This window comes from Conger conger, chromosome 4 (genome assembly GCF_963514075.1).
Source record: "Conger conger chromosome 4, fConCon1.1, whole genome shotgun sequence".
NCBI classification, from domain to species: domain Eukaryota; kingdom Metazoa; phylum Chordata; class Actinopteri; order Anguilliformes; family Congridae; genus Conger; species Conger conger.
The window spans coordinates 66,382,004-66,404,879 of record NC_083763.1 but is presented as its reverse complement, the minus strand read 5'-3'; the positions used below and the strand labels follow the sequence as shown (position 1 = coordinate 66,404,879).

Below are 22,876 nucleotides of genomic sequence, written 5' to 3'. Positions count from 1 at the left end.
TTATTTGAACATTTACTTACACCCAGAGATCTATTCCTAAGTTATTTTCCCACATATCTAAACTAAAAGTTTTGACTGTAGGATGAACATCTTGAAAGCAATGTCAGTGCTATATCATCCTGGGACATCCTTCAGAAAACCTCTCACAGCCAAATAACTGAATGTCGGCATCAGTAGGAACATTTATCTACTGGTACTGAGTTATAAGCTTATTGAAATCTCGACAGTTTAAACATTTAAGTCCTATTATTTTACCCTCTCTGTTAGATGCCTATATCTCTCCAAATATATTCTTGCTGATAGTATTTATTGGTTTTAAATAAAGGGCAAGTACCAGGATCCAGACCTGAATAAAACACACATTTGTTTCCTAAAGTATACACTAATTATCTGGCTGCCTTTGTATTGAATAGAAGACAAGCACATTAATTATCCAAGGAATTCTTAACTGAAATCAGGACTCGCAGCTCTGTACAGTCATATATTGTGCATAGTTTGTGTCTTAAGCTGTATTAATAAGGCTGCAGTGTGTGAACTGTTTGAACTGCTTCAGAGTATTACATCATGAACTAATGTTCCTGTAGAACCTCATGGTGTTGCCTGTATTCACTATCTTTTCATGTGAACAATGTGATTGATTCATGTCTTTCTGTCTGTTCCGTAATTTTAATTGTCATAAAATGTAATCGTCCACTGCTGATTAAATGTCTTCCATGTTTTTAATATAATAATAATAATAATAATAATAATAATAATAATAATAATAATAAGTCAGTTTTGCTTTAGGTATCTGTCTCTTCTCACCAATCATACTTGATGTGGTTATTATCATAATCTAAATTAAATAATATAATAGAATAGTTAGAAGCCATCCAAGTACTAACTGTTATCCACTACACCAAGTTAGGCAGTGTTTACCAAGTGTTTACCAACTAAAAAAAAAAAACTTTTAAGAGGTTCACTGACTATACAAACTGTCACAGCATGTTTATAGACTGTCTCGACCTGCCTTGGACACAGGGTCTAAATCACTCCTCTTTTGCCATATAGTGTTTTTATAAATGAGGTGATCCATAAATTATAGCCTACACACAGTGTGGGTCGAGGTTCATATTGATCTCCTGCCGTTTGCCAGCTCTAAAATGTCAGGTTTCACAACAACCTGTGAAACAAATAACTGAGGTGGGCGTAAGGGTGATGTTATGAGCAAGGTTAGAACGGATGTGTGTTTTTTTAGCAATGAAGACAAACACAAAAAGTTAACAAGAAGAATAAACATCATCATCACTTTCGAAAGGTACTTTTTGCTTTCTACTACATTTTTCTTCCTTTCAGTTGTTTCTCTTGATACGTGGAACTAGATAGCAGTATTGAGAGCAGATAATATAAGAACTATGATTTGATTTTAGTTTACACATGGAGAAAGAGATTTCAATCTTCAAAGAGATTTTCTGGCATTCATTGTGACATCTTCTTGTACCCCTCAGCAGTTACCATTGGAAACAGGACTGACAAAGATAAGTGAATTAAAAAATGGATGATGAACAGGGGGGATGTTTAAGGGTGTAGTTCATTGGGAGAAATACATTTTGAATAATAAGGATGGGGACATACTAGTCTTAAGAGTATTTTCCCCTGAGAAATACACCAGATGTGATAATTCCACCGCTAAGAAAGTCTGGCGCTGGATATGAATTTCAACAAGCCCAATATTAAAACTAACCATGTAACGCACGCTGGTAAATCAAGTCGTTTATAGTGATTACACTGGTCTTTGCAAAAAAAACCAACTGTGTATATAGGATTTCTTCCTCTACACATTATAGTCATTTTAGCGTGCATTAGCTTTTGCAAATGTTTTTTTCGGAATCCACAGGGTGGCCAGTCTCGATTAGTACAATGTCCATATTGAAAAGCAGCTATCCCTAAATAGTGAATAGATTATGCTTGACAGAAATGTACTTTCAGATATAAAACTAGACACAAACAAAACTAGTCACAAACAACCATAAAATGCTCCCCAAATATAAAAACAAACAAAAAAACATTTATGTCATCAGTACCGACTGGTTTAATGATCTGTAACTTCAGAATGGTGTGCTGCTTTCACTCCGACTTGTTTTGTGGTAGACAATGCTTTGTGGGATATCTTTTGTTTTGCAGTTCCCCTACTGACCAGGCCCAGTGGCCTAATGGATAAGGCATCAGCCTCCGGAGCTGGGGATTGTGGGTTCAAGTCCCACCTGGGTCGAATGGTAAAGGATCCTTTTTAATGTTAATGGACTACTGAGAAAGGTTAGCGTGGCCCACATCTTTACAAAGGAGGGTGTTTTCTGTTAAAGAACTTCCTATATGCGAACACGTTTTTGCACATGTGGACAGAAAGGAAATCCCATGTGCTTATGAGTCATTTCTCGTCTTTTTTTGTCCATACAAATAGGTCACTGAAGTAAAAAAAAAAAACAAGAGCCAATAGCCTTCAATTCGCAGTATGGGTTAGTTAAAACCTACAGCAATGCATTTAAGCTTTTTGTTCAATTACACAAAATGATGCTTGAAGTTCATTGGAGCAAATGCAGATTATGAAAATAACACAATTTTTCCCAAGCAGTACTAGAGCTCAGAAACACTCTGTATTCAGTGGGGAAAGCCAGATCATGTTTCATCCAGCCGTAAATCAAACGGCCAAGAGCACACAGTTGAGGAGTCCCTGAACGGATCAAGAAGCCTTTGAGAAGGACTGAAATCCTCCATTAAAACTGTGCTTTGGATCCTTAATGGGCAAGGGCATCGCAGTATTAATTGCGCAAGCAATTAGCAAGCCATACTTTTATCTATCTTTCACCATTACATACTAGGATTTCCATCAACGGTGCTTAGTTCTCCTGAGATCCACAACTATTTCACATTCTTCAGTCAGCTCCGTGACCACTTAGATCTCTCTCTGTACATATACAGGAACACATATACAGCTATGTAATTGTTAAAAAATAAAGCATATAGCTGATGGAAGGGTTATGGCCTGTTTGATGGCTAGTTCTAATGCACTACTATACTATCTCTGAAAATGACTATTTATTTTCAAAGTGGAAAAAGACTAGTGTGAGCAATTAGGGCCTAATTCTGTAGGCAGGCAGCGTTCCATTCACTCTGACCACCATGCCAATGAAATCATCATTTACTGCACACAGCAGTGCCTAGAAATCTTCACAGACCATGTAAAATTCCAATTATTTAATTTGGAGAAGGGTGAATCATATCCAACACACATATATTAAATAAATTCAGCCATGACTGGATGAATTAACATTCATTTTAATGACGTGAAATGAAAAACAAACACACTGTGGCGATGCAGAAATAGCGTTCGTATCAGGACTGAGGGAGGTAGGCTGTGACATCATCCAGCTCTGTGCAGTCATTGTCCAAATACTCCAGAATGATGTTCCCCCCGTTGTACAGCGGGCTTTCTGGGTGAGCCAACCAGGAGAGCAGCGTGTCGTCCATCTTTAAGGCCTCTCCTGTCTGTGGGTGGCACAACCTGAGCTTCTGGAGCAAAGAACAAAAAAACACTTAGTGAAAAGATGCACACATATATATTTTTTAAATGGGCATAAGTTGTTTAAGAAATTGGAGGAACTGCAACTGGGGCTTCTCTAAGAGTGTTTTATTTGGTCAGGATGACACTAACTCATTAGAAACAAATGGCCATTGCTGGTCGTTTGGGCCACAAAGTCTTCCTACAGCTCCTGTCTGTGCGAGCTCAACTTGCAAACAGTGATGTCTGTTTGCAAGAGAGAAAAGCACATGCTCGATAGCTGTGCTATCCAGAATTGATAATGGAGACTTTGAAAACAAGCACTGATGAAAACACAATTACGTATAAAAAAAAAACGGGGAAAGGGCATTTAAACAATGGATAACAATAAAAATCAGTTTGAGTTGAGTGCAGTACGTCAGTACCTTGGCAGTTAAGATGTTGTTGTTGTTCTTTAGCTTTGCCAGTGACGCAGCAAAGTCCACCGCCTTTCCTACGCTCCATCTTGAGCAGAAGAACATGGGCAGGCTGCCATCTTTAGCCTCTTTAGGAAGAAACACCTGGAAGTAGGTCCTCTCTGTCTGGACAGGACATGTAAAAAAAAATGTTGTGGAAATTACAATCAGATCCTATTACAATTAAGACCGATCTTTATTTTTAAATAATAATAATAATAATAATAATAATAATAATAATAATAATATTCAGAATGAATCAAAATGAATGAATGTATCCTATAAAGACAGTAATTAAAATGACAGTTTAAATACTTAATTATAAAAAATGTTTTAAAGGAAATGACATCAGAAAGCAGAATAAAATCACAATAATCTTCTCACAAATACACTCATTAGCACAGGACTGTAAAACTGAGGACAACCAGTAATGTACTTAAACCCATTGTCATGCAAGACACACAGCAGGCCCAGTGGCCTAATGGATAAGGCATCAGCCTCCGGAGCTGGGGATTGTGGGTTCAAGTCCCACCTGGGTCGTGCAACACCAGAAGGTTCTTTTAATATCACCTCACCAGACACATAAAGACAAAAGCTCCTCTCAGGGGGGACACTGAAGTACCTGTGGCAGGCCCTTGTCTCCATCAGCGTGCAGCTTCAGTTTCATCAGGGCGACCTTTGCAGCAGTCGCGCTGCTCTTCGCGCCCCTCCGACCCTTACTAGCTGGCAATGCCTTTTTCGACTCTTCAGAAAAGTTAAGAGAAGGGACGGAAAAAAAATTAATAAAAAGCTACTTACCTCCACGTTTTTAACTATTTCATCATGTCAATGTAGGCTTACACTGCCCTCATGTGGACACGTTAAGAACACAATATAGAAAAAAGGCCTTCAAATAGGGTTGCCACAGGTTCTGGTTTTCCCGAGATTGTTCTCTTTTTTGAGCGACTGCCGCGGAAAATGATGAATTGTCCCGGTTTTCTGTACTTCTAAATGTCAGAGTTCCAAATAAAACCGGATTCTTCTACTGCTATTCTGTTTTTCCTCTTTACGTTTGGCTTCCAATCCCATGTCTGTAAACTGGTGAAAATGAGTAAAACACAGCGACGATTGGCCATATGCCTGTACTTCTTTTTAATTGGTAGCAAAAATACGACGGTTTGCCTTATCACCTAGCAACTGCTGCACGGACTGTCAGTCTGCATTCCCTTCAACGACCCCACCGTGGGAAAGTTCAGCTAGCTACTAGCCTGTAGAGGCCTAATACTTCTGATTTATTTTGGTATTTTGTCGGTTTTATAAAATGAGGAGAGAGACGGACGAGGAGGACGAGAGAACAAAATCAGATGAGCAACCAGCAGCAAAAAAAAAAAAAAAAAAAAAAAAAAAAAAAAAACTAACGGAAAAAAACGATATACAACGTACAACTGGGCGCAAAAAGACAGCACTTTTCGGAATGGATAAGGCCAGCCCAAGGAGACCCGTTCTCCGCCACATGTATTTTGTGTCCAGCCAAGATCTCAGTTAAATATGATTATATGCACATCTCCCTGATTCCCCCTCTGGTTGCATCTACGTCAGGACAAATAGAGGTAAGAGAGTCAGTAGGGAGTCCTACAACTGTTAACCTAGTATATTTGTAAATATGGTTTAACGCCCCGCGTCACGCGTCAAATATCCCGGTTTTTCACAAATAAAATGTGGCACCCCTACCTGCAAAACCAGTCATCCAATGCTTACCATACAATACATAGTTTTGGCTATGATTTTCCCATCACAGACACATTATTAATATCAGAGAGATAAAAGATCAAAACTTGATTGGGATTCTGCAAAACAAATTTAAAAAGATCCTTAAATGTGTGAGAGTATTTGACTTCAGTCATCTGATACTTCTGTAATGTATGGGAGACACAAGTAAATAAAATGTAGGACATTTTCATGGAAAACAAATCCAAGGTAGGTTAAACAAGGTGTCTCTCCAGGCCAAGGTATAGTAACTACCCAAAAAGTATGGAACAAATTACTAACCAACTATATTTTTTACAAGTTGTTGGGTGGCAGCCATGCGTGGCTTCGGGGTCTCCAGTTTTTCACATTTATGGTCATCTTGATGCCGATGCCTGTTTAATAAAATGCCCCAGTGAGGGTCAAGCACAGAACATGACAGACAAAATATGCAAAGAATAACATCCACTCCCTACTGAAAACCTTCAATGAAAATATTTCCAAGGACAGATATTATTCTGGAATACTAATTACTTTAATCCAGACAGTTTAGCATTTAATTTTACCCAGCAGACAATGTTTTCAATTTAGCCTTTATTTAATCATTGAAATATCACTGAGAACAAATATATTTTACAAAAAAGACCTGCCACTACAGCTGCAGACATAACACTGTAACCCAAGGTTATCAAACTTAACTTTAGTGAATAGCTAGTGAATAGCTTTTACAGTAGTACAGTCTTCCAATATACCCACGCAAGGCAGAAGTTGTTCTGACAGTGTGGACACAGTACTGGCAATAGCTCCTTTCCTTTGCAGTCCTCAAACGTGCATTGATAGGAGGTACTGCCGCCAGACGTCAGAACTTCTTTCTTGAGTGGAACCTAAATAAATAAAGTAGTTGAATATACAATGCCTATTTAAAACCAGATATTAAGGATACTTCAATCACTATGAACACAAAAACCATAAACACAAGACAGCAAACATCCACATAGCACACCAAATAGATACCTCAGAACACGAATGTGATTCTCGACTTCTGTGTTCAATGCTTTAAAAAAATGAAATGATATGCAATTAATTCACAATTGAAATATATATGAAACAATTCATAGTCAAATTTAGTTGACATGCTATAATTACAGACAATTAAATAGTTGCATACACTGGCACAGATTAATTCCTATAGACTTCCATTTCCAAATAACAACTGTCAAGCAAAGGCGAAGTTGCAAAGTCATCTAATTAATGAGCAAACAAACAATAAACGTCCTCTTGTTATTCACCTCCTAACCCCATTTTATTAACAGTTGAAAATTAGCAACGCATTATTTAGATGGACGTTCAGATTGCTAAACCATTACAAGTTACAACGATGACCTACAGAAAAACTAACGTTTCACTTGTTGTCGTGTTTAAATGCAGATGTCAAAATGTCCATATTATTAGCTACATCCAGTTTCAGTGAAGCTTACCAGAAAACTCCAGAGCAGGCATTGCAGACGAAAGGCAGAAAGTCTAAAAGTAAAATAAGAAATATGATTTTGTCATTTTCAATTAAAATACGTTGAATTATATTTTACTGATACTAGACAATAGTCAGCCGACGCTTAGCCTACTTCACTTAGCAAAAACAAAACTAACGCTTGCTGGTTTTCCTTAGCATTAGCTGTGCATTCAACCCATGCGTCAGCAGCTTTCTTTCACTTTAACCATTATCGATGGTGTAAAGGAGATTATGGAATCATATAAGCATACAATAAGGTTCATGCGTTGAAATAGTAGGTCGAACATACCATCTTAAATATTGTTTTACAGTACCTTTTTGATTACAAGTCTGAATGGTACAATGTTTCCCAACGTCTAGCTCAGCCATGTTGTAATGACGTAAGCAGGACAACATCACCTCTGAACTCCGAATGATACCGAGGCGTGTGTCGAGTACATGCGTCAATTTTCCCCTGTAGTACCACTTCAAGGCTTGAATCACATTCAGAAAGTTAATACACATTTAGAGTTGTGGTTAGTGCGCCTGTTTCTCATGCAAGAGACCAGAGTTCGAAACTTGCCCCTACATATTTTCCCCCTCTTTGTTTTGCTCACTTCTTAAAAATACAATAACAAATTATATTTTGCAACTCAGTCCAAGGGGTTTGGGATGAGGCTATCTTAACTGAAATAGGTCCATGCTAACAACTCTCCATTCCTGGAGGGCAGGTGTGTATGTTGGATTTTGCTGCCAAAAAAACGCATCTGCGCTCCGGTATGCGGCATGTGATTATTCGGCAGCGGTACATTATTTTACCAGCAGTTGTCACTTGAGGCCTCGATAAATGAATCAATTTGTAACAATTGGCTGGAAAGCTTCAACAGCTCAAGAAGCATCACTCGCTATACTTGGGTGTTTGTATGCTTGGGGAAAAAGCGCCCAATTTCCACCTACTTGAGAATTATTGGCTCTACTCGGTTTGAACGTCAAGTGTCAGTTTAAGCTATTGGCTGTCTCGATTCAAGGAGGAGATTGTACTTCAGGTTCAAGTTCGATGTGGATGTGCCTATAAACTTGCCAGCTAACTCAATTCATCGTGAGATGAAGCATGCATCAGATTATATTTATATATTTGCTTCAAACAAAAATAAGTATAAGACAAGTTTAATATACTACCGGGCTGCGATCTAGGCCATTATTGTTAGCAAGAAACCTGCAAACAGTCATTTAGAACAGAATACATTCACAAATTGTGCTTGTCTGACGTAATGCGCATGTGCCCTGAGCCTCTTACAGACATTGCCTTCAAGGCGGGCCAAAAACCAAACTGGGTTTCTCTTGCATTTCCTAAACTGACCACTTCACAACAAGCGCTGTGCAAATTGTACAGTATGATAAATCAGTTAATTTGTCTACTTTTGTTCCCTGGCTTGCTTTGCACATGTTTTTAATGCAATTAGAAAAGAACGCTTCATTTGTCTATGCGCGCGCGTATAGTATAGAGGGAGGGTGCGCGTCATTTTAATCATCATGGAATATGCAGGTTGTCATAATAAAATGATTCATAAAAATATATGTTTTGACAGTTTTTGCATTGCTTGTTATTGTTATTGTTATTGTTTGACATGGGCATTTTCTAGCAACGTCACAGTCTACATGGAACACTATTCGTACAGTGAATGCTGCATTTACCAATGAGGTATCGATTCCGAATCAGCTGTGTGTTCTATAGGCTACTGTGAAGAGCAATTTAAATTAAAGTACATACTGGAGATTACTCATTCTGTTGCTGATGCTAAGTTGGCAACACATTGTCAAAACTTTTCAAAGCTTGAGAAAACCCGACTACTTTTACGACTACATTCAACTTTTTTTTGAACGATTTTGAAAGGACATTCAGTTTACATTCTTGATTTTCTTGGAAGAACGCAGGTAAGCTTAAATTGTTTGGGCTTCAAAAACAGTTTGCCAGTATGAATGAATAGCTACAGATAATGAGTTGATAATTCATTTGAGTCTCAGAAGTAAATTCAAATAGGCTAATAGAGCAGTGTTTTGTGTCGCAGAGAAACCAATTTTCACGTTTATAATAGTAATGGGCGAGCTAAATAAAACATTTATAATAAAATCTTTAGCAAGAAGCAAGAAATAGCTAAGACACTTTGATTGAAACTGCTTGTAGACTGCTAGTAGATAATAATTTTTTGTGTACACTTCATAACACATTGACAATATATTTGTATATAGTGGCCATTTTTCTTGGACAGTTTCAATCAAAGTGTCTTTGTCCAATAAATAATCCAGGTGAAAAATGAGGTCTTACACAGGATATGAGTGGTTTCCTCTGTCCTGCAATGTTTAGTGAAACAGTAAAAGCTTAGCTGAAATCAATGAATACAATGTATCTGATGGCAGTGCAGTAACATTTTTTATATAGGCCTATGATTTTGTCATTGGCTGCAAATAGGTGTGTAGTAGTGTGTCACTGTGTCATGGTAATGTCACTTGCTGGATCAGTGGTGATGTAACACAGCTTGCTTATTTGTGGTTATTGACAACATTTAATAAGTGTCTATGTACTGTGTTTGAAAGAGATTTTCACTGTTTACATTGAAACAGTCAGGAACAGTTTAAACAATATTTTAATGACCAAGTATGTCTAAAACGTTTCCACGTGTTCCAATGAATCACGAGTGAGCTGAGGGTTTCGAATTTGTTGGAATCAGCTGGTTACAGTTTGTCATAAGTATTTAGTTGATTAAAAAAGGTATTATTTAAACTATGTTTTCAAATGGTTTGTAATTCTGTTGAATTTGGACATTTTCCAGTAGCATCACAATCAATTGACTTCTGGTTGGCATAACGGTGTACTTATAGGTATATTCGCTATTCTTACTTGTAACTTTTGGATTGATAAGATTGTCCAATTGGAAATTATACAGTACATTTACCAGGGCAGGATAGAGATAGTTTCTTTTCATGTCAACAGCTATATGTAGTTAAACCTTTCTCTAATTTCACCTGATTTTTCTACACCTTTCTCCTTAGATCAACATTTTCCACCTTGTTCAATCCGAACATGAACGTTGACCCGCGTTTCCCCCAGGTATGCAACATGCTCCCATTCCTTCTGGATCTCCAAAATTATTTAAAATGTTCCTGATTCCTAAAATACTTTATGTAGCCATTATTATGTTAATCCCATTTCCCATCTTTAACACAGCCTCTGTTGACTGGAGGTCCCAGACTCCTGCAGCCCTTCAGTGGAGCTGTACAGCTCCACACGGCCGAAAACGCCTGGAGACCATCAGCGAGTAGGCTGGCTGAAGGGAGCCGGGACCGGGGGGAGGAGGCCCCTGAGGAAGCCTGTTCACAGGTCCTGTTCAGGAAAATGCGCGGCATCCTGAACAAGTTGACCCCTGAGGTGTTCCCACTCATGGCGAAACAGGTCTGCGAACTGAACATCGATACGGAGGAGCGCCTGAGGGGAATCGCCTCCATCATTTTTGAGAAGGCCATCGCCGAGGTGAAGTTCTGCAGGATTTATGCCCAGCTGTGCTACCGTCTCAGGGAGGTGAGTGTCCCAGACTGTCCCTTCTCTCTGCATCAGAAATCATGCTACAACTGTGGCCTAATGTACTGCTGGAAGAAAGAAATAAAGAGCCACATGCAGTTTGTTCCTTTTTGTGTCTATCTGTGCATTGCTGTCTAAACGTGCAGCTTCTCCACACTGCCACCTTTTCATGCTTCATTTTAGATTGAATTGTAGAAGATTAGATCCAGATAGAAGTGTGTGACTTGTTCCTAAAAGCCTTTTCTCACCTACAGATAAATGTGCCATCCAGTGACAGCCCAGCCATTTTAAACTTCCATTTGGTGCTGCTCAAGCTCTGCCAGCTGGAGTTTGAAAAGCTGGAGTTGGCGACTACAATGGAGAGTGAGGTTAATGGCCACCACCATCGGTCACTTGGCAACATGCAATTTTTTGGTGAGCTCTTCAAATTCAAAATGATGAAAGCGAAAGTTATACACAGCTGCGTCACAAAGCTCCTCTCCAACCAAAGCGGGGAGGCACTGGAATGCCTCTGCTGCCTTCTTACAACTGTCGGCGAGAGCCTGGACAGTGATAAGGTATTGGACTACATGACCATAGTATTCATTCAGATACACTTATAGTAAATACCCCACCCCCGAACACACATAAGACAAACACACACAAATGTAGACACACACAGAAACACTGTAACTGTTGCCACTGCTGTCTGTTTCATCAGGACCTCATGGATGGATACTTCCACACTGTCAAGAACATCATCAAGGGGGGAAGGACATCATCACGGATCAGATTTCTTTTGCAGGATGTGCTGGAACTCAGAAGGGTACTGCTTAGTTGTCTGTGATTCCGCATCCTCTTTCTCTCGAAATAAAGGAAAAGGAGCTTCATTGTCCAATTCAAATTCCCTAGAAAACTTACTTCCCATTCCCATTTAATGAAAAATGAGGCCACAGAAAGAAAAATGCTGTCCTCCTTTGTGTCAATATCCATCCGTACTGAATAACTGAAAATTTGTCCCACTGCACCAGAATGACTGGATCCGTAGGAGATGTGAGGATAGACCGAAGACCATTGAGCAGGTTCACAGGCAGGCTGACATGGAGAGACTCATCCTCAGAGGGACAACTGGCGCCAGACTCATCCTCAGAGGGACAACTGGCGCCACAGGGGCAAAGATCTCCGGGTCCAAGTAAAGCCACGCCCAGGCTGGAGCCGCAGCCGGGAGGCAACCGGGACCCAGGAGCTGTACAAGAGCATGCACAGTATCCTGGATAAGCTCACCCATGAGATTTTTGGCCACATTATGAAGCAGGTGGACAAGCTCCACATGGACACAGAGGAGCGTCTTAGGGGCATTGCAACCATCCTTTTTAAGAAGGCCATCTCTGAACCAGGATTTTCCACCACATGTGCCAAGATCTGTCATTGTCTGAGGGAGGTGAGTATGTGCATCTGTCCTTTCTCATTATTTCAGAAATCACTACCAGTTCATGACACAAGTATGGGCTTCAGGAACAGTGGAAGGAGAAACTAAAGAGCCACATACATTCAGTGACTTTCCTTTGTGTGTTTATCTGTGTACAGCCATCCTCTAAACATGCAGCTTCTCCACACGACAACCTTGGCACACTTAACACAAGGAGTTTTAGATAGTATTTCAGAATAATAGAATTGTGCTTCGAAGGAGAGGAGTGTTTCTTGCTTCCTAAAACACATTTTTTACCCTTCAGCGAAATGCCCCAAGTGCTAAAAACCCTCAAGATTTTGTGAACTTCTGCTCGGTGCTGCTAGAACTCTGCCGGATGGAGTTTCAGAAACTGGATGGGGACCGTGAGGTAATTGGAAGAGACAGGAGCTTAACATGCTTGCTGTGGTAACATAGGTAGTAGTGCTGGGCAACTTGCGAAAGAGCAAGAGATGCTGGTGCTGGGTATGCTATCAGAGCGAGATGGTGAAAGTTGTGGTATTGGATAATGTCAAAAAGTATGTTTAACCCCTTATGGGCAGATGCCACCTGCACATTACATCTCCCTTATCAGACGGATGCGACGGCAATACTTAGAGTTAATCTGTGGCTAATTATCTGGCCATGTTTGTTTGAAGACTTTTGTGATGTGGCCTCACCCTTCCACGAATGGTAACTCTTTAAAGCATGGTTTGTGGATTACAGATCAAATGTCATGGCTTGCCCTGTGCTGTAAATGTGTGGCACCTCCCTGCTCACCCACCTTGGCCCTCCTTCCCATTTGTCCAGGAGGAGAAAAAGCAGCACCAGCAAATGGTCAACAACATGAAGTTCATTGGGGAACTTTTCAAATTGAGGATGATGAAGGAGACTGTGATCCACAATGTCATCACAAAGCTGCTCATCACCCAGAGTGAGGTGGCACTCGAATGTCTGTGCTGCTTACTGTCTACTATTGGTAGCACCCTGGACTGTGATGAGGTATTTCACCAGTGAGGTCATATTCCTCAGACAGATACGCTTGTACACACACATCCAAGCAGTCTAACTGTCCCCACTGCTTCCCATTTCAACAGTATCTTATGGACGGATACATCCATCAGATGGAGGAGATCATCACCACGAGGAAGATCTCATCCCAAATCTCCTGCCTAATGCAGGACATAATAAAGGCCCTGAGAAAGGTATTACTCCAATTTCACCAACCCCAAATGCGCCCCCACCTCCTCCTATAGGAAATACTCAATGTTATCTCCTTCATCCTCAATCTCTAACCCACCCTCTACAGCTTCATTGCTCTTCCTTGTTGTGTTTCTCACAGAGCTAAAATGTCCCCTTATCTGCTTTTCTCTGTTCCAGAATTATAGGCTCCCACTTAAACCTGAGCAGGAGTTCATGCCAGTGTGCCAGGCCAGCATGGATGCCAAACTGGAGGAGATGCAGGAGAGGATCCAGGAACAGCAGCTGGTTATTCCCATGGCAGGTAGCTATGGTCCTGGAGTGGCACAAATGTCCCTGAGGCAGGACATCCAGCTGCAGGATGAAGACCAAAACACCGCCATCTTACCTGCTAACTACAGCCTAAAGCCCTGCACCTTCATTCAGGCAAGCCATGAACAGCTTCCTTGGCCATTAATATGTATGAATTCAGGACTGGACAGTGATGCCTTTTTGATCTTTTTGTATAGAACATGTATCCCTTTGGTCAGTGTACAGTCGTTCACAGATTTTCATAAACGATAGTAGTTCAATAATAGAAAGTTGCTAAATGGATGGTCTTCTCCCCCAGCTTCACACATTGGACTTCGACACCCAGCTTCCCATTCCCAGGCAGGAAGGCACCCGGTGGGGTCATGGGATGGACCACGGTAGGTTTCACAACTTCTCTCTCACATGATTTATCTTTCATACTGCACATCTAATATGAACTTAACATCTCTATCATATAGATTTATTCACCTTCCACTTCCAGGCACTCTCTTCCACATGTGATGTTTCACTCAAGGTCTTCATATATGCTCTCCCACATGCACCCTCTCTTACCAAAAAAACCCAATTGCCTACGTCCCCCCCTTCTACAGAGATTAGACGTCTCTCCTGCAGCTCCCTAATCCTCCTCCCCTCCCTGCTGCTGTCCTCCTCCTTCTCCTCCAGCCTCCACACAGTTCATCACAGGTCAGCACTTTGCAGTCTCCCTGTTTGTGTCTATCAAACTGATGCTGTCGGCTCGTCTTTGGTTTTGAGACTAAACATAACACATAATTGTCAACAATATGAATGGCCAAAGCCATTCACTTTAGAGCAATATGTCTTGAGACAGGAGGGTCTCCTGATTTCCCTAAATCATACACCACCCCCCACCTCACCCCCAGCAGGAGAAACTTGAGCCAGGACTGGGCTTTGGTGAAGTGGCAGTTCAACCAGCCAGAGAGTCTGGGCAGCAGCAGTGATGACACGCAGCTGCAGGTTTTGGGAGCAGAGAGACATGCCCTACAGACCATGCTGCCTCTGCCTGCCCCAGCCAATCCTGCGGAGGGCACAGATGAAGCATCCAATCCTGCTCCAGCCCTGGCCGTGACAACTCAGAATGAGCTGGAGAAGGTGGCCAAAGCTGCTGATATGAAGGTGAACTTGGCTTCGGTTGAGTAATAGCATAGCCATGCTATGGCCATGTGAGTATACAATGCAGAATTCCTGTCTGTGCCACCATCATTATGCATAAATACTGTGCTGTTCCTTGTCTGCCCCACAGAAGATGTTGCTGTGTGTAAAGGGGATAAACGGCACACTGCAGCTCTGGATGGTGGAGCAGAACTCCACCCAGAGTAACTGTGGCATCATTATTCACCATCTGGCTAAAGTGGGCCCCCTGCCACTACAGCAGTTATTTCGACTGCAGAAGATCTTACAAATGGAACCACGTAGGCATCATATCGTGGACCATGTGGTTACAGCACTCCACCAGCCACCCCGCCGAGGATACATTCACATGGACCAGCTCTTCAGGTGAGTCCTTTGCTTGCAGACCAAAATGTGGAAATGCCTGCTGGAAAATATACCCAGTATAAGAAACAATGCATTGGGTCCATCAATGGAAAGAAGCAGCAAATGACTCTGAACTTTGATCCCACTGCCCCTCTGCACTGACAGGGAAGTGTCCGTTCTCCCAGTGCCTCTGGCCAGAACTGGTGTCCAGAAGCTGGAGATCCTCTTCTTGACAGAGAACCAAATGGTTAGTACTGAGAGCCTGCAGACACTTTAGGCACATACTCAGAGACTTACTTCTGGTCTGAAGAACCAAGTGCAGTACTTGACTGTAACCATCTGTCCCTCACACTGCATAGTGGGTTTGTGTCTTATGCAGTCTTTGAAATAACTTGGTTTGTGTCCAGATGCTCCTTTGCTTCGTGTACGCGTGTCCTCCTTTGTATCAGTATCCATACCTAGTGAATAACTGAAAATAGTTAAAAGGATCCTTTCTATTTGTCCCACTGTGCTCCAGAATGACTGGATCTGTCGGAGACGTGAGGACGGACCGAAGTCCATTGAGCAGGTTCACAGGCAGGCTGACATGGAGAGACAGCGAGAGAGGAGTCTTGTGCAGCAGATTCATCCTCAGATGGACAACTGGTGCCTTAAGGGCCAAGATCACTGGGTCCAAGTACAGCCACACCCAGCCTGGAGCCGCAGCTGCCTCCAGAAGGCGGAGCTTCCAAAGGAGGAGAAAGTGAGGAAGCCAGCTGTGAAGAAGCTGTCTGCAGTGATCCAAGACAGGAGAGAAGAGGACCCCGAGACAGCTGAGACCCAGGAGCTGTACAGGATCATGCACAGTGTCTTGGATAAGCTTGCCCCCGGGATTTTTGGCCACATCATGGAGCAGGTGAACAAGCTCCACATGGACACAGAGGAGCGTCTTCGGGGCATTGCAGCCATCATTTTTCAGAAGGCCATCTCTGAGGCAAGATTTTCAACCACATGTGCCAAGATGTGCCACTGTCTGAGGGAGGTGAGTATGCGCATCTGTTCTTTCTCATTATTTCAGAAATCACTACCAGTTTATGACACAAGTATGGACTTCAAAAACAGTGGAAGGAGAAACTAAAGAGCCACATTTGTTCAGTTCCTTTCCTTTGTGTTTATCTGTGCACAGCCATCCTTTAAACATGCAGCTTCTCAACACGACTACCTGGGCACACTTAACACAAGGAGTTTTAGATAGTGTTTTAGAACTACAGAATTGTACTTATAAGGAGAGGAGTGTTTCTTGCTTCCTAAAACTAATTTTTATCCTTCAGATAAATGCCCCAATTGCTGACAACCCTCAAGATGTTGTGAACTTCCGCTCGGTGCTGCTAGAACTCTGGCCCATTGAGTTTCAGAAGCTGGATGAGGACCATGAGGTAATTGGAAGAAACAGGAGGAGCTTACCATGCTTGGGGTGTTAACATAGGTAGTAGTGCTGGGCAACCTGCGAAAGAGCACAAGATGCTGGTGCTGGGTATGTTATCAGAGCGAGATGGTGAAAGTTTTGGAGTTAGATTATGTCAAAAAATATGTTTATTGGGGTCATGGCAGAAGATTTCTTGGTATGAATGTGGTGTGAAGCCATATGGTCCGCCATGTTTAGAGTTAATCTGTGGCTAATTTCATTTCTGGCCATGTTTGTCTGAAGACATTTGTGACGTGGCACCCTTTCACAAATGGTGACTCTTTAAAGCATGGTTCGTGGATTACAGATCAAATGTCATGGCTTGCCCTGTGCTGTAAATGTGTGGCACCTCCCTGCTCACCCACCTTGGCCCTCCTCCCCGTTTGTCCAGGAGGAGAAAAAGCAGCATCAGCAGTTGGTCACCAACATGAAGTTCATTGAGGAACTTTTGAAATTGAAGATGATGGAGGAGACTGTGATCCACAATGTCATCGCAAAGCTGCTCATCACCCAGAGTGAGGTGGCACTCGAGCGTCTGTGCTGCTTACTGTCTACCTTTGGCAGCACCCTGGACTGTGATGAGGTATTTCACCAGTGAGGTCATATCCCCACAGATACGCTTATACACAGACACCCAAGTAGTCTAACTGTCCCCACTGCTTCCCATTTCAACAGTACCTTATGGACGGATATATCCATCAGATGGAGGAGATCATCACCATGAAGCAGATCTCATCCCAAGTCTCCCGCCTAATGCAGGACATAGTGGCCCTGAGAAAGGTATTAGCCCAATTTGACCAACCCCAAATGGTGTGCCCCCGCCACCTCCTATGGGAAATACTCAATGTTATCTTCTTCATACTCAATTTCTAACCTACTCTCTCCAGCTTCATTGCTCTTGTTGTGTTTCTCACACAGCTAAAATGTCCCTACGTTGTCTGCTTCTCTCTTTTCCAGAATTATTGGTTCCCACCGAAACCTGAGCCGAAGTTCATGCCAGTGTGCCAGGCCGGCATGGAGGCCAAACTTGATGAACTGCAGGAGAGGATCCATGAACAGCAGCTGGTTATTCCCATAGCAGGCCGCTATGGTCCTGGAGAGGCACAACTGTCCCTAAGGCAGGATATGCAGCTGCAGGATGAAGGCCAAAACACCGCCATCTTACCTGCTAACTACAGCCTGGAGCCCTGCATCTTCATTCAGGCAAGCCATGATCGGCTTAATTTCCCATTAATATGTATGAATGCAAGACTGGATAGTGATGCCTTTTTGATGTTTTAGTATAGAACATGTATCCCTTAGGTCTGTGTGCGGTAGTTCACAGATTTTCATAAACTGTAGTAGTTCAATGATGTAAAGTTGGTAAATGGATGGTCTTCTCCCCCAGCTTAACACACTGGCCTTCCACACCCAGCTTCCCATTCCCAGGCAGGAAGGCACCCGGTGGGATCATGGCATAGAGCACGGTAGGGTCACACTTTCTCTCACCTGATTTCTCTTATTTACCTCTTCCATGCATTCTCTTCCACATGTGATGTTTCACTCAAGGTCTTCACATATGCTCTCCCACATGCACCCTCTCTTACCAAAAAAACCGAATTGCCTACGTCCCCCCATTCTACAGAGATGAGACGTCTCTCCTGCAGCTCCCTAATCCTCCTCCCCTCCCTGCTGCTGTCCTCCTCCTTCTCCTCCAGCCTCCACACAGTTCATTACAGGTCAGCACTTTGCAGTCTCTCTGTTTGTGTCTATCAAACTGATGCTGTCTTTGGTTTTGAGACTAAACATAACACACAATTGTCAACAATATGAATGGCCAAAGCCATTCACTTTAGAGCAATATGTCTTGAGGCAGGAGGGTCTCCTGATTTCCCTAAATCACACACCACCCACCACCTCACCCCCAGCAGGAGAAACTGGAGCCAGGACTGGGCTTTGTTGAAGTGGCAGTTCAACCAGCTAGAGAGTCTGGGCAGCAGCAGTGATGACACTCAGCTGCAGGTTTTGGGAGCTAAGAGACATGCCCTACAGACCATGCTGCCTCTGCCTGCCCCAGCCAATCCTGCTGAGGGCACAGATGAAGCATCCAATCCTGCTCCAGCCCTGGCTGTGACAACTCAGAATGAGCTGGAGAAGGTGGCCAAAGCTGCTGATATGAAGGTGAACTTGGCTTCGGTTGAGTAATAGCATAGCCATGCTGTTGCCATGTGAGTATATAATGCAGAATTCCCGTCTGTGCCACCATCATTATGCATAAATACTGTGCTGTTCCTTGTCTGCCCCACAGAAGATGTTGCTGTGTGTAAAGGGGATAAACGGCACACTGCAGCTCTGGATGGTGGAGCAGAACTCCACCCAGAGTAACTGTGGCATCATTATTCACCATCTGGCTAAAGTGGGCCCCCTGCCACTACAGCAGTTATTTCGACTGCAGAAGATCTTACAAATGGAACCACGTAGGCATCATATCGTGGACCATGTGGTTACAGCACTCCACCAGCCACCCCGCCGAGGATACATTCACATGGACCAGCTCTTCAGGTGAGTCCTTTGCTTGCAGACCAAAATGTGGAAATGCCTGCTGGAAAATATACCCAGTATAAGAAACAATGCATTGGGTCCATCAATGGAAAGAAGCAGCAAATGACTCTGAACTTTGACCCCACTGCCCCTCTGCACTGACAGGGAAGTGTCCGTTCTCCCAGTGCCTCTGGCCAGAATTGGTGTCCAGAAGCTGGAGATCCTCTTCTTGACAGAGAACCAAATGGTTTGTACTGAGAGCCTGCAGACACTTTAGGCACATACTCAGAGACTTACTTCTGGTCTGAAGAACCAAGTGCAGTACTTGACTGTAACCATCTGTCCCTCACACTGCATAGTGGGTTTGTGTCTTATGCAGTCTCTGAAATAACTTGGTTTGTGTCCAGATGCTCCTTTGCTTCGTGTGCGCGTGTCCTTCTTTGTGTCAGTATCCATACCTTGTGAATAACTGAAAATAGTTAAAAGGATCCTTTCTATTTGTCCCACTGTGCTCCAGAATGACTGGATCTGTCGGAGACGTGAGGACGGACCGAAGTCCATTGAGCAGGTTCACAGGCAGGCTGACATGGAGAGACAGCGAGAGAGGAGTCTTGTGCAGCAGATTCATCCTCGGATGGACAACTGGTGCCTTAGGGGCAAAGATCACTGGGTCCAAGTACAGCCACACCCAGCCTGGAGCCGCAGCTGCCTCCAGAAGGCGAAGCTTCCAAAGGAGGAGAAAGTGAGGAAGCCAGCTGTGAAGAAGCTGTCTGCAGTGATCCAAGACAGGAGAGAAGAGGACCCCGAGACAGCTGAGACCCAGGAGCTGTACAGGATCATGCATAGTGTCTTGGATAAGCTCGCCCCCGGGATTTTTGGCCACATCATGGAGCAGGTGAACAAGCTCCACATGGACACAGAGGAGCGTCTTCGGGGCATTGCAGCCATCATTTTTCAGAAGGCCATCTCTGAGGCAAGATTTTCAACCACATGTGCCAAGATGTGCCACTGTCTGAGGGAGGTGAGTATGCGCGTCTGTCCTTTCTCATTATTTCAGAAATCACTACCAGTTTATGACACAAGTATGGACTTCAAAAACAGTGGAAGGAGAAACTAAAGAGCCACATTTGTTCAGTTCCTTTCCTTTGTGTGTTTATCTGTGCACAGCCATCCTTTAAACATGCACCTTCTCCACACGACTACCTGGGCACACTTAACACAAGGAGTTTTAGATAGTGTTTTAGAACTACAGAATTGTTCTTATAAGGAGAGGAGTGTTTCTTGCTTCCTAAAACTAATTTTTTATCCTTCAGATAAATGCCCCAATTGCTGACAACCCTCAAGATGTTGTGAACTTTCGCTCGGTGCTGCTAGAACTCTGGCCCATTGAGTTTCAGAAGCTGGACGAGGACCATGAGGTAATTGGAAGAAATAGGAGGAGCTTAACATGCTTTGGGTGTTAACATAGGTAGTAGTGCTGGGCAACCTGCGAAAGAGCACAAGATGCTGGTGCTGGGTATGTTATCAGAGCGAGATGTTTTGGTGTTTGTCATGTTATGTCAAAAAATATGTTTGTTGGGGTCATGGCAGAAGATTTTTTGGTATGAATGTGGTGTGAAGCCATATGGTCCGCCATGTTTAGAGTTAATCTGTGGCTAATTTCATTTCTGGCCATGTTTGTCTGAAGACATTTGTGACGTGGCCTCACCCTTTCACAAATGGTGACTCTTTAAAGCATGGTTCGTGGATTACAGATCAAATGTCATGGCTTGCCCTGTGCTGTAAATGTGTGGCACCTCCCTGCTCACCCACCTTGGCCCTCCTCCCCGTTTGTCCAGGAGGAGAAAAAGCAGCACCAGCAGTTGGTCACCAACATGAAGTTCATTGAGGAACTTTTGAAATTGAAGATGATTGAGGAGACTGTGATCCACAATGTCATCGCAAAGCTGCTCATCACCCAGAGTGAGGTGGCACTCGAGCGTCTGTGCTGCTTACTGTCTACCTTTGGCAGCACTCTGGACTGTGATGAGGTATTTCACCAGTGAGGTCATATCCCTCACACAGATACGCTTATACACAGACACCCAAGTAGTCTAACTGTCCCCACTGCTTCCTATTTCAACAGTACCTTATGGACGGATATATCCATCAGATGGAGGAGATCATCACCACAAAGCAGATCTCATCCCAAGTCTCCCGCCTAATGCAGGACATAGTGGCCCTGAGAAAGGTATTACCCTAATTTGACCAACCCCAAATGGTGTGCCCCCGCCACCTCCTATGGGAAATACTCAATGTTATCTTCATACTCAATCTCTAACCCACTCTCTCCAGCTTCATTGCTCTTTCTTGTTGTGTTTCTCACACAGCTAAAATGTCCCTACGTTGTCTGCTTCTCTCTTTTCCAGAATTATTGGTTCCCACCGAAACCTGAGCCTAAGTTCATGCCAGTGTGCCAGGCCGGCATGGAGGCCAAACTTGATGAACTGCAGGAGAGGATCCATGAACAGCAGCTGGTTATTCCCATAGCAGGCCACTATGGTCCTGGAGGGGCACAACTGTCCCTAAGGCAGGATATGCAGCTGCAGGATGAAGGCCAAAACACCGCCATCTTACCTGCTAACTACAGCCTGGAGCCCTGCATCTTCATTCAGGCAAGCCATGATCGGCTTAATTTCCCATTAATATGTATAAATGCAGGACTGGACAGTGATGCCTTTTTGATGTTTTAGTATAGAACATGTATCCCTTAGGTCTGTGTGCGGTAGTTCACAGATTTTCATAAACTGTAGTAGTTCAATGATGTAAAGTTGGTAAATGGATGGTCTTCTCCCCCAGCTTAACACACTGGTCTTCGACACCCAGTTTCCCATTCCCAGGCAGGAAGGCACCCGGTGGGATCATGGCATAGAGCATGGTAGGGTCACACTTTCTCTCACATGATTTATCTTATTTACCTCTTCCATGCATTCTCTTCCACATGTGATGTTTCACTCAAGGTCTTCACATATGCTCTCCCACATGCACCCTCTCTTACCAAAAAAACCCAATTGCCTACGTACCCCCATTCTACAGAGATGAGACGTCTCTCCTGCAGCTCCCTAAACCTCCTCCCCTCCCTGCTGTTGTCCTCCTCCTTCTCCTCCAGCCTCCACACAGTTCATCACAGGTCAGCACTTTGCAGTCTCTCTGTTTGTGTCTATCAAACTGATGCTGTCTTTGGTTTTGAGACTAAACATAACACACAATTGTCAACAATATGAATGGCCAAAGCCATTCACTTTAGAGCAATATGTCTTGAGGCAGGAGGGTCTCCTGATTTCCCTAAATCATACACCACCCCCCACCTCACCCCCAGCAGGAGAAACTGGAGCCAGGACTGGGCTTTGGTGAAGTGGCAGTTCAACCAGCCAGAGAGTCTGGGCAGCAGCAGTGATGACACTCAGCTGCGGGTTTTGGGAGCTGAGAGACATGCCCTACAGACCATGCTGCCTCTGCCTGCCCCAGCCAATCCTGCTGAAGGCACAGATGAAGCATCCAATCCTGCTCCAGCCCTGGCTGTGACAACTCAGAATGAGCTGGAGAAGGTGGCCAAAGCTGCTGATATGAAGGTGAACTTGGCTTCGGTTGAGTAATAGAATAGCCATGCTGTGGCCATGTGAGTATACAATGCAGAATTCCTGTCTGTGCCACCAT

At 43.3% G+C, this 22,876-nt stretch overlaps 1 protein-coding gene and 2 non-coding genes across 4 annotated transcripts; 2 read left to right on the top strand and 1 right to left on the bottom strand.

Moving 5' to 3' along the window:
* Positions 1–2,178: 2,178 nt before the first annotated feature.
* On the top strand, positions 2,179–2,251 carry trnar-ccg (transfer RNA arginine (anticodon CCG)). Its single transcript has one exon. It is a non-coding gene; the product is annotated as a tRNA-Arg (tRNA).
* Positions 2,252–3,212: 961 nt separating this feature from the next.
* On the bottom strand, positions 3,213–7,997 carry zfand1 (zinc finger, AN1-type domain 1). Of its 2 annotated transcripts, XM_061240419.1 has the most exons (8): positions 7,543–7,997; positions 7,197–7,239; positions 6,733–6,772; positions 6,475–6,602; positions 6,022–6,113; positions 4,616–4,737; positions 3,964–4,119; positions 3,213–3,549 (listed from the first exon to the last, which is right to left on the bottom strand). In XM_061240419.1, exons 1-8 carry the CDS (start codon positions 7,730–7,732, stop codon positions 3,373–3,375), a joined length of 948 nt encoding a protein of 315 aa, XP_061096403.1. In that variant the 5' UTR covers positions 7,733–7,997; the 3' UTR covers positions 3,213–3,372. The 2 variants fall into 2 exon arrangements, with proteins under 2 accessions (XP_061096403.1, XP_061096404.1); XM_061240420.1 differs by lacking the exons at positions 6,733–6,772; positions 7,197–7,239; positions 7,543–7,997 and having other exon boundaries at positions 6,022–6,115; positions 6,419–6,526.
* On the top strand, positions 4,461–4,533 carry trnar-ccg (transfer RNA arginine (anticodon CCG)). The gene has a single exon. It is a non-coding gene; the product is annotated as a tRNA-Arg (tRNA).
* Positions 7,998–22,876: the final 14,879 nt, after the last annotated feature.

Bases quoted from the DNA above. Each gene is read 5' to 3' on its own strand.
- zfand1 (XM_061240419.1), bottom strand. From the start codon at position 7,732: ATGTGTATTAACTTTCTGAATGTGATTCAAGCCTTGAAGTGGTACTAC. The intron at 6,603-6,732 runs GTATCTATTTGG...TTATTTATTTAG, and splicing joins AATCACATTCGTGTTCTGAG to GTTCCACTCAAGAAAGAAGT. The intron at 3,550-3,963 runs GTACTGACGTAC...TCTTTGCTCCAG, and splicing joins ACAACATCTTAACTGCCAAG to AAGCTCAGGTTGTGCCACCC.